Source organism: Scardinius erythrophthalmus, assembly GCF_964197995.2.
Source record: "Scardinius erythrophthalmus genome assembly, chromosome: 1".
NCBI classification, from domain to species: domain Eukaryota; kingdom Metazoa; phylum Chordata; class Actinopteri; order Cypriniformes; family Leuciscidae; genus Scardinius; species Scardinius erythrophthalmus.
Genome location: NC_138221.1, coordinates 50,201,826 through 50,216,205, shown reverse-complemented (window position 1 = coordinate 50,216,205; position 14,380 = coordinate 50,201,826). Strand labels below are relative to the sequence as shown.

The 14,380-nt window shown below is 36.5% G+C and overlaps 1 protein-coding gene across 3 annotated transcripts in view; it reads left to right on the top strand.

The window, feature by feature from the left end:
* The first annotated feature begins 5,095 nt into the window (after positions 1-5,095).
* The window catches only part of atp6v0a1a (ATPase H+ transporting V0 subunit a1a), a 37,265-nt gene continuing 27,980 nt past the window's right edge, over positions 5,096-14,380 (top strand). For 2 of the 3 annotated variants that reach the window (XM_081384882.1, XM_081384881.1), the window contains exons 1-5: positions 5,096-5,172; positions 8,070-8,226; positions 12,317-12,395; positions 12,557-12,654; positions 14,003-14,131. In XM_081384882.1, the coding sequence (XP_081241008.1) occupies positions 8,110-8,226; positions 12,317-12,395; positions 12,557-12,654; positions 14,003-14,131 (423 nt within the window). In that variant the 5' untranslated portion in view covers positions 5,096-5,172; positions 8,070-8,109. The remainder of the gene's footprint in view (positions 5,173-8,069; positions 8,227-12,316; positions 12,396-12,556; positions 12,655-14,002; positions 14,132-14,380) is intronic. The other variant, XM_081384883.1, reaches the window with a different exon arrangement.

Below are 14,380 nucleotides of genomic sequence, written 5' to 3'. Positions count from 1 at the left end.
CCTTCGAGCAAGGAATGTGAGATGGAAGCACATTTTAAACATCTCAAATGCGTGCTCTCTGGCTCTTGCTCTTGTCCTGTCAATCATAAGGATGTTGAAGAACAGCATGTACAATCCAGTTGATGAGTGTAATGTAATGAATGTTATTGACTTTTTAATAGCAGGGCATGATGTCACTATGGAACATGCCATTAAACATGTACAAATAAAATAAAAAACTTTATTTTTAAGAGTGTGACAGTAACTAGAATATATACTGATACACTCGTAAAAATAAAGGTTATTTATTGGCATCAGCCATCATGGTTCCTCGAAAAACCTTTAAAGGATTTTTTTCTAAAATCTTTCTTAAAGGGATAGTTCGCCCAAAAAATAAAATCTGTCATCATTTACTCACCCTCATGTTATTCCAAACAATAATAATAATTCATGTTATTATAGTTTCTTCTGTTGAACACAAAAGAAGATATTTTGATGAATGTTGGTCAAACAGTTTACAGACGTCATTGACTTCCAAGGTATTTATGTGGCTACCTTCAACTGTCTTTGTGGAACTAAAAATGGTTCTTATGGCATCAAAAAATGCTAAAACAAAAAAACCTTTTGGAATATTTTTATTGAAGAGTGAAACTGAGGTTCTATGTAAATCTAAAGCAACAAAATGTGCAGCTCTCACACAAACCGGCTGTACCTCATGCTTCTGTCACATGGGAACCATCAAATTAGATCAAAGAGCCTGAGGTAATGTTATGAAACCAGAGGCTTTGCAATAAGAAGTGCACACAGTCTCTTGTGGGACAGCACATTGACACCTTCTTTCCCAAAGCATGGCAAAGGCACACAATTTTAGTTTTTACCCCTAAAAACAGTAGGATGGTATTTTCAACCTTGTTTGGTCTACTTCCGCGCGTTATTATGCTTCCCGGGGCCTTTGTAGGCTACTGTACAAATAAACACCACAGCACACTAGCATAAGTTTCTCTGAGGTTTCTTGAGCTGTATTAACCTCCTGTGCCTTTTTGTGTTTATATTATTGCTTATTTATAAGATAAGTCAAAGGCATGCTCACATTTTGTTCATGAAAAGGAATTTATATGTGAAAAAGTCATAAAAACCTTCATAATAATAATAAATTTATAAGAAAACATAAAACAGGCTAAAAAGTTGGCAAGAGACTAGAGCTTCTGGCAGTTAGGGAAATTATATCTCACTGTAATTCAAAGACAAAATAATCTCAGTGTCAGTTAAGTGAAATATAACTTGTGAAAACCTCACAGACAGGAAGCCTGTTCATGCAGCCTGAAGCGGTTTTTGCACGGTTCATTTCCCTGCAGTCTAAGTGTTTTCTTTGCACTTAATATAGGTTATTTCTTTTTTTAATGGACTTCAAAATTTCACATTACACTCTGTATCTTGGGAAATATCTGATAAGTCCTGTCTCTTTCTAAGAATAAAATGCTTTTGTTCAGGCACCACAGTTAAATTTGTATCAAGTTCTAGGCCAGTGAGAATAGCACCAGAACTCAAGTGTCCTCCTTTTAAAATTGTTGTTAGCAAAACTAGTATGGAGAAACTATTTTTTGATAACCAACGAGTCTTTAAAACATCTCGGAGTGTTTTCATTTTCACAGCCCCTCAGGTAGGGTGACGTTGTAGTTTCTTGGCCTGTGCTAATGTGTTGTTCATTAGCGCCTCCGGGTGGTTTGAGGGTGTAGTACATGTGCCTTCAGTAGCCTCTAGGTCGCGCTTTATCTGTTAAAAGCACATGGGCATGCTCTCTGCTCTCGAAATAAAGAAAGTTGCAGTCATATTATGTTACCTAATACATTTTGAAAGCATTTAACAAAGGAGTGTCATCGTAATAAATAATCATCCTTTATAACTCCTCACACTTGTGTAGCTATTTTGCGCTACTGCCTCTAACACAACAGTTAATAAAACTCTAAGGTCTAGAAGTCCCAATATAGGCCTACGTATAGTTGGGAATGTACAGAACAGAAATAGGCCTACGTGTTTATATAATAAGACCATTATATGCCATAAACACAACACCACGTTCAAACACATATAGGCCTACTAAATATGAATACCCACACATGCTGCAGATCTACAAACACTTTCTTCATAGAAGACGAGTACAGAAGCCAGCGAGGACAGTATTCCATATGGTGAACGCTTATTTTGTTTGTTTTTTTGCAACCAACAGATATCACTATAGCCTGCCCTGCACTAACAAACACACTTGAGGCCTCAAGTTACATGTTGAGGAGGATCATCATGACTACTGAGAAATTATCAGTAACCCTATATATGTGCACTTGGAAGATGTCCTATCATCATTTATGGATAAAAATAAAAATAAATGTATGTCCTGGTTGCTTATTTCCAAGCACTTACAATTAATGAGGGATTAGAACTTCAAAAAGCATTCAACAGCACCATTACAGTAGCCTACCCTAAAATAGTCCATGCTACTTATGTATCTTCTGAAGCCATATCGTTTGGATGAGAAACAGACTGACATTTATGGCTGATATAACCAAGAAACTGTTGCGACAGATCAGTGAGATGAAGACGGATCATTACGAATTAAGGAGTTCATGAATCATATTGGTTTTGTGAACCAGATAAACATATTAATTACATTATTAATATACATTATATTAAAATAAGTTTGGAGAATGGATAGATATTAGCCTATATTTTTTCTTCTGTTTTTGCTGTAAGCATGCAATAATGTTGCATAGGTTTGGAATGACAGAGTGAGTAAATAATGACAGAATTTTATTTATTTATTTCTTGTTTTGAGTTAATCCTTTAATAATATGTCCAGGAAGAACAAGCGCTATTTTCTTTAATTGAATATATATATATATATATATATATATATATATATATATATATATATATATATATATATATATATATATATATATATATATATATATTTTTTTTTTTTTTTTTTTTTTGTGAATTCAGGTAAATTGGTCCACTTTTTTCACATTGAGATTACCTGAGTTAAATCTAAAGCATTCCTTGATATCCTGCACAACCCATGTCATAGGCCGTAAGATCGGGTTGAATGATTTGAACTCTCTGATTTGTGATTTGTTTGGAATAGTCCCGTCAACCTTGTGACTAAAAATTTTCACACTGGTGCTAGTTCACCCATCCTCCTCTGTGTGTCATTAAAGAGACAGTGACAGATTCTACAGGCAGTGACCTCTTGGCATTAGCTCTCAAGGTCAAGCCACTGTTTGAGATTCTCTGATTCTCTGCTGTTGAAAATGAATACTGGCCACTTTTAAATAAAAAAGGTAAAAAGGAACCCAGCTGAATCATATAGAAGAGGGTTACATCAAGCTCAATTTTGAAACTTCAACAGTTTTCTGGGTTTGTGATGACATAAAGACTTTTTTATTCTATTCTATTCTATTCTATTCTATTCTATTCTATTCTATTCTATTCTATTCTATTCTATTCTATTCTACTCTAGTCACTCCTCTCCTCACAAAATTGCACTGGTTGCCAGTTGCCGATCGCATCAAATTCAAGTCACTGACGTTTGCCTACAGAACAACCACTGGTTCTGCTCCCTTTTATTTAAACTCATTACTTCGGACTTATGTGCCATCCAGAAACGTGCGCTCTGCAAGCGAATGACGTCTTGTGGTGCCATCTCAAAGAGGCACAAAATCTGTTTCTCTGACCTTTACGATGACTGTTCCCTGCTGGTGGAATGATCTGCCTAACTCAACCAGAGCGACTGAGTCCATAGCCACTTTTCAACGGCTGAAGACGCTTCTTTTTCAACAGCACTTGATCCAGTAATACTAACACTTTCTCTACTATTCTATTCTATTCTATTCTATTCTATTCTATTCTATTCTATTCTATTCTATTCTATTCTATTCTATTCTGTTCTACAATAATAATAATAACTTTTTCCTGCATTAGATTAAACTGATAAGGCTCATAGCACTTGCATATACTGTTGTCCTGTTAGTTTAACTGCTTCTATTTTTCTCATTTGTAAGTCGCTTTGGATAAAAGCGTCTGCTACACTGTAAAAAGTGAACAGTTGGATCAACTTAAAAAAATTACTTCAATTGGTAACACCTAAAGAAATGAAGTTTTCTCATCTTAAATCATCATGTTTTTCACGATAAAACTTGATTTAAGTTGAGAAAACTTCATTTCTTTAGGTGTTACCAATTGAAGTAATTTTTTTAAGTTGATCCAACTGTTCACTTTTTACAGTGTAAATGAATAAATGTAATGTATTCTATTCTATTCTATTCTATTCTATTCTATTCTATTCTATTCTATTCTATTCTATTCTATTCTATTCTATTCTATTCTATTCTATTGCTCTGGCATCAATTTAAGGCCTGGAATCATATCCACACCATGCTGATTTGTTTGGCCAGAGGAGAACTGCTCCCCTACTGAGCCTAATTTCTCCCAAAGGTTTTTTTTTTCCCCTTCATGGGTTCCTTGCCACAGTCTCCTCTGGCTTGCTTAGTTGGGGACATAATAAATATTTAGCAATATTATTGATTTGACTGTGCTGACACTATTGAATGTGAACTAAACTGAGCTGGACGATGACATCACTGTTTTCTACAGAGCTGCTTTATTTAGTGAAGTAGTCCTTGAGGATCAAAGGCAAGTAAGGTCAATGATATTGAGACAGACACAGGATGTGGTCCGTGGTCACTACCATCATACGAAAAGCAAACCACCGATACCAAAGGGGAGTGAGGCACAGAGTGAAAATAGTGAGAGAAAAAACATATATGACAGTATACAAAATGTTTAACCTTTGAGAAAGTCATTAAACTTAGAGCACTAAAAGAACAAATCATTTACAATTCAACAGTGCTGCTGGGAAATATTTATCGACACAATAATAAGAAATATGCCAAGTAAAGAAATAAAAACGGAAAGAAAGCACCAGCTCACAAACAGATACCCCACCCCAATGTCCACCACCTTCACTGTCCTCGGAACCTCCCCTCTTCTCCTCTGCCCAGGTAATCTCGGTCACGTGAGCAGGACTGGGCTGTTCATGACGTCATGTTCGCTCTGCCTCGTTCTGGTCAGCTGATGCTCACGACGCAGAGGATTCAGAGACTGCCACAGCACTCCAAGTTCAACCGTTTAAACTCAGTAAGTTACATTGTTCTTACTAAAATAACTTTATTCTAACGTATTAGCTGGTTTGAAACGCCCGGTGAGTTGAATTTAGAACAGAATACGTTAGCGTGTCTTCTTTCAGTTTTTTGGGATAGCCTAACGTTACGTTGCTGAGTGTTTATGTTCTCTGAGGCAACAACCTGTCGAGGATCATTAGCATTAGCGCTTTAACTCTTTAATATGGCTGCTTAGGTGTTTTAATGTTTAAGTTGGAACTTTACAAGAGACCCCTGCCATCTTTCATTGCATACCACTGAAGTGAATAAAGTGGCACTTTGCTCCACTAACGTTACTTGTTGACGCGTAAGCTTGGGTTGACAGCCAACGCTACACTAATGTCCTCTGTCAGGCTAGTTAATAAGCCGGTGTCTGTGTTTACTCCTTCTGACAGAAAATAGGCGTTTTTGCGTTACATTGCAAGTCATTTCCGCTGGGTGACTAAGTAAGTTAGTATAGTATAAGTCTAAAAACAACTGTACAATTTTTTTTGATCGCTCATCATTTAGCAAAGCAGCTAATATACTGCTAATATAATCTCTATGTATAAATGTCATCTCATTCTATTGTGTAGGGGAAAACCGTAAAACCGATGTGAAAATAAATATATAATAAAATATTAAACCTAATAACGTTAAATAGGCAATAATATAATTAACAACATAACATTTTATTGAAAGATTATTATTATTATTATTATTATTATTATTTAAATATTACATCTAACAGAAAAAAAACCCCCGTAAGAATGTAACTTAATAGTCTTTTTAAGTCTTAGGATGGGGTCCCTTCAACGTGGATAATCGTATTTGGGGGTCCGAGGCATCTAAAATATTGAAAACCCCTGTTGTATGGTACAGTATTGTGCTGATATGGTTCAACGTTAAACTGAATTGTGCTGAGTAATGACACTGTTATCTTGCTACAGTTGCTTTGAATGAAGGAAGTTTGCACCTTTCATTTGGTTACTTTCCTGTTTATTACTGTGAAGCTGCTATGTAACTTTATTTCTATTGTATAAAGAGCTATAAAAAATAAAGGACTTGTTGGACGACTGTACCTTCAGCAGTTTCATGACTTCATAGTTTCATGAGGCCATATAGACTTCTATTCTATTCTAATTCTATTCTGTTCCATTCTGTTCTATTCTATTTTAGAATAGAACCGTTGATTTAGTTAGTCAGATTATAGCAGTACAAATTACTCAGATTAAACCTGATTAGGCGCCCTTTCACAGGTGTTCACATTATTAATATGCAGTCTCATTGAAGGATCTATTTTTCAAAGTCTCTGCTTTGGTCCTCTGCACTGATACCCGATGATGCTGGGATAGCTGTATGTAGTTGTGCAGGAGAATGGAAAAAAGAGAAGGATACACAGAGACAGCTGAAAGAGTATCTGCATCTTGATAATTCCCCGAAGTGTTGCATTATTCAGCACGTGTGGAATTACCCATGAAATCAAGGCTGCTTTTGTGCCATTTGGAGCACGTAAAAGTTGTCAAAATGGGCCTAACAGAACCATTAGCCTACATGGCTTTTTGTGCTCTATCGATTTTATTTGTGTCTTAGCATGCCACAAAGTGCCTCTGTGCTGGTAATGTTTAGTACGGAGAGTCACATGGTGCAGCTTAATCCTTAATCCGCTCCCTGTGAGTGGAGTCCATCGTACAATCGTTCTTAATGAATCGTAAACTTCTCTTACACAAAGTGAAGGACTGCTTTGAAGAATGGGCTACAATTTACAGTTCACTCCTTTGAGAGAACCAGATGCATTACATTGAGAAGATAAGGATTTGCCCTAGGAGAGCACATTCCATGCAGTTGTAGCTGTAGGTCCAGGGAAAGTTAAGTTCATGAGGTTATTCTGTGTAATCGCTGAATGCTCTTGTGTGTTTTCTTCATTCCTCTGAGATGGCATGTGCTTATTCCCACAGCTGTTTCGAGCATCACATGCCACGAGAATGGTGTAGCGCCACTGAAGCATAACATTCCTTGCGTGTCCTCTGGGCACAAGATTCATTGTGAAAGCTTTTTTTATTATTGTTTCTCATTAATCGTTAGTTGAAGATGTTTTTTTTTTTTTTTTTTTTTTTTTTTTTTTTTTATATACATAGTCTATATTGAAAATTGTGCTTTTGGTGTTATGAAATGAGGCAGAAGTTTTACCTTTAAACTGCTTGGAGTAGGGTTTTGCCATGCATAATGATATTATATTTATTTGTTTTTTAGTTGAATTATATTTAAAGAGCAGAACTGTCGGATGACCATATTAAAGCCTTGAAAACAGAACATTCACATGATTTTGTTGACTTTGTAAACCATATGCCATATCCAATGAAGTTTAGCTCTCCTTGACAAGAGCATTTAGCTGTGGCATCATCATCTCACATGTCTGGAAGCATAACAAAATTTGCACAAAATCAGTAAAGACATCAGAATTGTTTGTGTATAGTGGGGCAACTGAGGTTAAAAATGCTAATGTACTGTTTTAAGCAGTAGCACCTCAATGCAGTACACAAGATCCGAGGGGAGGAGTCGGATCTTATATAAGGGGTGGAGATGGGTAGGTTTAGGGGTGGGTTTAGGGATCAGGGGGTGGAGATTGGTAGGTTTAGGTATGTAAGGTGGGAGGAGTTGGATTTTATCCGACTCCTCCCCCCGGATTTTATGCTCTGCAGTGAGGACCATCTCGTTTTAAGGGCCGGTCTTCCTTCCTCTTGGTCAAAGTAAAATATTCTGCATTTGCACAGCAAATGTGGCTTAACCAATTGTCTGCTGTAAAACAAAAAATGTTCTCCAACGTTTACTCTTTTCTTTTCATTTTTGTCTTTATATTTTTTATTCAAAAATTTTTCTCCTTTTCCTTCCCAGATATTCTCCCCTAAGTGCATTGAGTAGAGAGCAGTGCATTATGGGGGAGTTGTTCCGCAGTGAGGAGATGACCCTGGCCCAGCTCTTCCTCCAGTCTGAGTCCGCCTACTGCTGTGTCAGTGAGCTGGGAGAGGTTGGAATGGTGCAGTTTAGAGATGTAAGTATAGACCATTTCATATTTATATGTGTTCCTGGAACATTTCCGGTTCATTGTCAAACAACAGTAGAAGGTGCTTCATTCATAGTGACTCATAGCAGTAACACTGACATCATTGTCAACAAATGTCAGAATTACATTGTGTGTAAAATGTCATTTGGTGGCTGAATGCTCCCAGGATGCCTGAACTAAGGAAATTTCATGTGTTTTGATTTAAGAGAGAAGCAGTAGGACAATTGTAGTGCCACAAACGCAATAGCTTTGTAGTAGAAACTCACATGACGAAAATGAAAAAAAAAAAACATGAAATTACTATACTAAATAGACTCAATGATAACTGCAACTCCTTAAAGGGATAGTTCATCCAAAAATGAAAACTAGTCCATGATTTACTCACCCTCAAGTCATCCTAGGTGTATATGACATTCTTCTTTCGGACCAATACAATCGGAGTTATATTAAAAAATGTCCCGTCTCTTCCAAGCTTTATTGGCCGTTTCTGTTTTGAAGTCCATAAAAGTGCATCTATCCATCATAAAAGTGCTCCACATGGATCCGGGGGGTTAATAAAGGCCTTCTAAAGCAAAGCGATGTGTTTGTATAAGAAAAAATATCCATATTCAAAACTTTATAACTAGCTTCCGGCCGAACATTCGCAAACAGCATCGCAAAGTTGTGTGGTTGGAACGAAGTGATCTTCATAAATCCTTATCTTGAGCAAAATAAGCAAGCTGACATTCAGTATAATCTTAGAATACATACAAATGTCATTTGCGTCTTTTAGTTTGTCAAGAGATTTAAAGCACCGTTTTTTTTAGAGTGCGAACGTGCTCTAGTACGTAAGAATGAGCCTATGATTGAATCTGTAAATAAAGCAAAATAACTGAGAAAAGTGAGAATTAGTCCTCAGATGCCATGTCCGCAATTCATAGCAAAACATCTAGCATTAATTAGATCTCAAACAGATTAATTAAAAGAAGTTATTACTCAAACACCTGTGTGACATCATTAACCAACGTGGTTGAACGATCACTTTGCAACAGTATGGTTTCGGGAAATAGTCGTGACTAGTTGATTTATTCAACAATGCATCGTACTATGGTAGTGAAGCAGCAAGTTATGTCGTTGTACAGGAAAGAACAACATTTTCTTTTAGGGCCATTTTCCTGGTTGCAGTCGTTCCTGGTTGCAGTAGATGGAATTGTAGACATATAAGTTATGCGATTTAAATAGCAAAAAGGAGGGCAGTGCTACATATCATCGAGGCTGAGAAAATACCACAATGCCACAGACAGAGGTGACAGGTATGCCATCTATCGCTGTTTTTCATTTTCATGGAGTAAGTATATGTAAACTGTGTGTTTACGCGGCTTTTTAAAAATGGCGGGTGTCTGTGTTTCCTATGGCTTAGTTTCAGCCAATCAACTTACTCTTACATCACTGGTAGTTCCTATTGTGCTGAAGTAGGTAATTTACTAATTTAGTCCTCCAATAAGGCATTCCTATAACTAAAATCATTCCCATCTCCTTGAAAGTTATAGGAACTATGAAAACGATCCTCTGGTTTGAAAGCCCCTTTTATCTTTATTGGTGGAACTAAATTTTGTCAACTAAGTGTTAGAGTGATAGGTACAGTAGAGTCTAGTTGGCTTGTTAAGTCAGAGTATTTCTTTACAGGCTCTAAAAGTTAGATCGCTGCAATTTTAATGAATGAAGCTGCAAAAGTTACTCGCTTGCAGTGTTAACTTCATTAATAGTAATGGGTGCGATTAAATATTACTGAATGTTCCGCTGAGGAAATAAGCATCTAAACTATATGCTTTCATCGCCTTTCTTGTTTAGACAAGCTCAGTATCTACAAGACAATGCTAGACATCTGCATTAGTGACTTCAGGTAAACATTCTCCTTTGAGAAAAGTTTTTGCCTTATTCAAACATCCAGTAATGGAACTACATCGATTTTTTTATTTTTTTTGCATATGTCATATTTGTTCTGTTTTAGCTAGACTCAAAGAGCTTGCTCATTTTGTTTGACAATTCTGTTTTATAAAAATTCTACTTCTGGAAATGCTTCAGGACCAGACATGCATGATGTCGTTGTAATTCCTTCCTGAATGTTATTGGGCCTGCAGCATTGCTGACAGTGGATGCCACTCATTTCAGATTTGTGAGTCCTCATTTCCTCGCTTCCTTTCCTCATGTCTCAGCAAAAAAAAAAAAAAGAGGACGGAAGAATCAAAGGAAATCGAATCTTATATTGGAAAAATTATTGATCGAGCGTCGCTTAAGTGTCTTCATTGCGCTCAAGGGATCTGCCCTTTTGTTGAAATTTGGTTATTTAAAGGAACACTTCACCGTTTTTTGAAATATGGCTTATTCACCGTCTTTCCTACATTTAGATAGGTGGGCAAACGCATTTTTGTCTCAGTGCATGTATTGTTTTAGTTTGACAGGGTCGGCGCTAGCTTAGCTTAGCATAATGAATGGAATCCTTTGTTGCCAGCTAGCATGTCATGAGTAAAAGTGATAAAAAAAATAAAAAAATAAAACGAATTACTTCTTGTGGCCTGCATATTCACAACGAGTACAAATAGCAATGCAGATTAAGACTAGGCGATTTCCTAGGCAGATATTGACTTGGGACTATATTGGGGTGAAGCACAGGCGAAGCACTGCTACTTGGGCGCTTGTGAATAAGCCCTATTTCAAAAAACGGTGGTGTGTTCCTTTAAGAAATTCATAGCAAGTAATAAGCAAGATACAGTAGAGTGTCGGCCTAGTAGTGGTTCAGCAGATCACAAAACTCATGGTTCGGATCAAATTACGTTTTTTGAGTCACCGATCAGATAATTTTTCAGATCAGCAAGAAAAGGGGGAAGGGGTCAGGGATCAATTCGCTGTTCACAAATCAAAATCCCACCTCTCTGTGTGTGCGTGCTTCGGGTGTGTGTGCACAGTGCATAACAGTCCACGAGTACTAAATTGGCAAGACAAAACACATGCAAATGATAAACTTTCGCTCTATGATGGTTAAACTTTGCAATTAATCCACAAATCACATGCGTACCGAACCGTGAGGCTTGGTCCATACGGATCATTTACATCATTCATATTATTGGTAAAGGAAATGCTTTCCACATATTTGTTGAGAAGGAAATGTGTTCACAGTTAAACTCTACTGAGTAGCAACCTTTTAATATAGGGTCCTGTGAAATCCATGTTATTTTCCCCTAAATTCTGTTTTCAATTTTAGTTTTTGTGGATTCTGTGTTTTATGATTAAATACAAATTGATATAAACTTTAAAATGTAATCACGCTTTTAAATTGTAATCAAATGAAAATATAGGCCTAACAATTAATTTACAACAAAATATTGAATTTTTTTGTCAAATAAGATGCTGTACAACAGAACTGTATACATTTAAACCATTTAAAACATATCTAGTTTGTGCGATATTCCTTAGAAATAATAATAATATTATTATTATTACTTTGAGAAGTACATTTTAGTATACAGTTATATAGAATATATATATATATATATATTTCTGTCATAATTTCTTGAAGTTAAACTGAAATTTTATAACTATGTATTTGACGGTAGTTTTTCTCAAATGAAACAGTGAAAAGCTTGTGATTCTCAAAGCAACTCTGGAGATGAAGTTCATGTGTTTATGTCCTCATATATTAGGACGGCAGACGCTGAAAACCCAGTGAGTGTCGTGTGTGTATCAGGCAAAACAGTGCTGTTCTTTAACACAGAGACACTCAGAAATCTTAGAAGATTTAAGTGGCAAACGGATACACAGACGTTATGACATCATAAGGGAAGTGACTGTGAAACTATGCTCAAAGTGGCCTAAGAGTTCTCAGAACTTCTCACTCATCCTTCTAGTTATTAAGACCTCTATAAAGACAACAGTGTTGTCTTTTTTTCATGTGTATTCATTTTTCCAGTGTGAATCTGACTTCTTTGCTATTTTTCCCTACACTCCTAGCAGTGAATGTGGCTTCCTTTATTGTTGTCTTTGAGAGTATGGTAGTTGTGTATTAATAGGTAAATTACTTTTCCTCTCTTTTGAATTACAGTTAAACCCAGATGTGAACGTTTTCCAGAGGAAGTTTGTGAATGAAGTCCGTCGCTGTGAGGAGATGGACCGCAAACTAAGTAAGTTATTGAGTCAGCATTGCTGACATAATGAGCTTGAAGTCATTGCTGTCACAGCATCCTGTGTTCTGATTAAATTTAGTGGAAGAACAAGTTCAAGAACATATTTTTTTCTGGCTATGTTTTCTCTGCTTTATATCAGTTGTTTTTTTCTTTTCAAGGATTTGTTGAGAAGGAAATCAAAAAGGCTAACATACCTGTTGTAGACACAGGGGAGAACCCAGAGGTCCCTTTTCCACGAGACATGATTGACTTGGAGGTAAAAAAACAAAACAAAAAACTGAGTAGAAATAATCAGAACCCATAAATAAAATGGCTAACTAAAGTGGCAGTTTATTAAGGAATTATGTGAAGGTTGGTCCAAAAGGTAATTATGCTGCCTCCTAAAGCCGGATGCACACTGTGCAGTCTGAGACAAATTTTGCAAATCCTAAAAGATTCCTCTGATCCTAGGCTAAAATCTGAAGTATTTGATCGTTAGTTTGACATGTTCACCGACAGCCGATTAATGACGGTTACGATCAAAGTTTACCTCCGACGAAATTCTGGCAGTGTCAGAAGATTTGACTCAGAGTCCTGCAGTGTGACTTATACGACGACGACCGTCAAATTGTCTTCGTTTTTCAAGACTAGCCATGACCAAAATTAACGTTAGAGATTTCTTTGTAGTCATCATTTCAATCCCGGGTGTAATGCAGCTCACAGTCACTGAACGTGTCATTGATTGATGATGTAAAACTCCGGACAGGTTTTCCTGCGTGCGTCCGTTTTTCATGTGTCTTGACTTTCGTACAGTCTGACATCAATGACAACTGAGATCTTACAGTGTGACATGGCTTACAGCGAGGATCTTGTTCGTGAAGTCTGACAAGCAACAATCGTAAAGGATGATAATAAATCGCACAGTGTGCACCCGGCTTAAGAGACCTTATTTTAGACAAATTCTAAGTCAGTATTGCATGTATCCTTCACTGAGATGACAAATCACTTAATGCATTGTGATAAACACAGTGCTAAAAAACAAATCAGAGATGCTGGATGGAAAGAGAGAAATGTTGATTACAAACAGTCTTATGTTTCATTCAATACTGACAAGTTTTGATAAAATTATAAAAAATTACGTTGAAAAGTGTTTAAATCTAAATTAATTATATAAAAATGCTGTTCTTTTGAACTTTTTATTCATCAAATCATCCTGAAAAAATAATAAGAAATGTTTCTTGAGCAGCAAATCAGCATATTAGAATGATTTATAAAGAGTCACTTGACACTGAAGCCTGGAGTTATAACCTCTGAAAATTTAGTTTTGCCATCACAGAGATAAATTACATTTTAAAATATATTACAATAGCACACAGTTATTTTACATTGTAATAATATTTCACAATATTTTTAGTGTATTTAAGATAAAATAAATACAGCCTTGGCGAGCATAAGATACTTCATTCAAAAACATTTAAAAAATGTGTATACACACACACACACAATTTATTATTTTTGTGCGTATTAGCTAATTAAATAGGTTCTGGAACAGTAGAGCTTATATGTGTGAATTTGACAGCTGTAAACAGTTTTGAGTGCGCCAAGTCATTTCTGTCCTTTTGTAGGCCACCTTTGAAAAGCTGGAGAATGAGCTGAAGGAGATCAACACCAACCAAGAAGCTCTGAAGAAGAACTTCCTGGAGCTAACTGAGCTCAAGCACATCCTCAGACGAACTCAGCAGTTCTTTGATGAGGTCAGCAATATCTCATCTCTTACTAAACCTTTTAGCCTTTAGAGTTTCCTGTGGTTTTAGAGGCATTTTACACGGTGTATGTGAGCTTTGCTTGTGATCTTGCAGACTATCTTGTGCACAGGCGTCTTGCACACAGGCTGTGTGAAACGTCTCAGTGCAACCACAATGATTCTGTTACTGCTTCAGCTCGAGCAGAAATATGCTGCAGCTCAATGAGAAGATTACTGTAATATTTTGTCCTGTTTCATG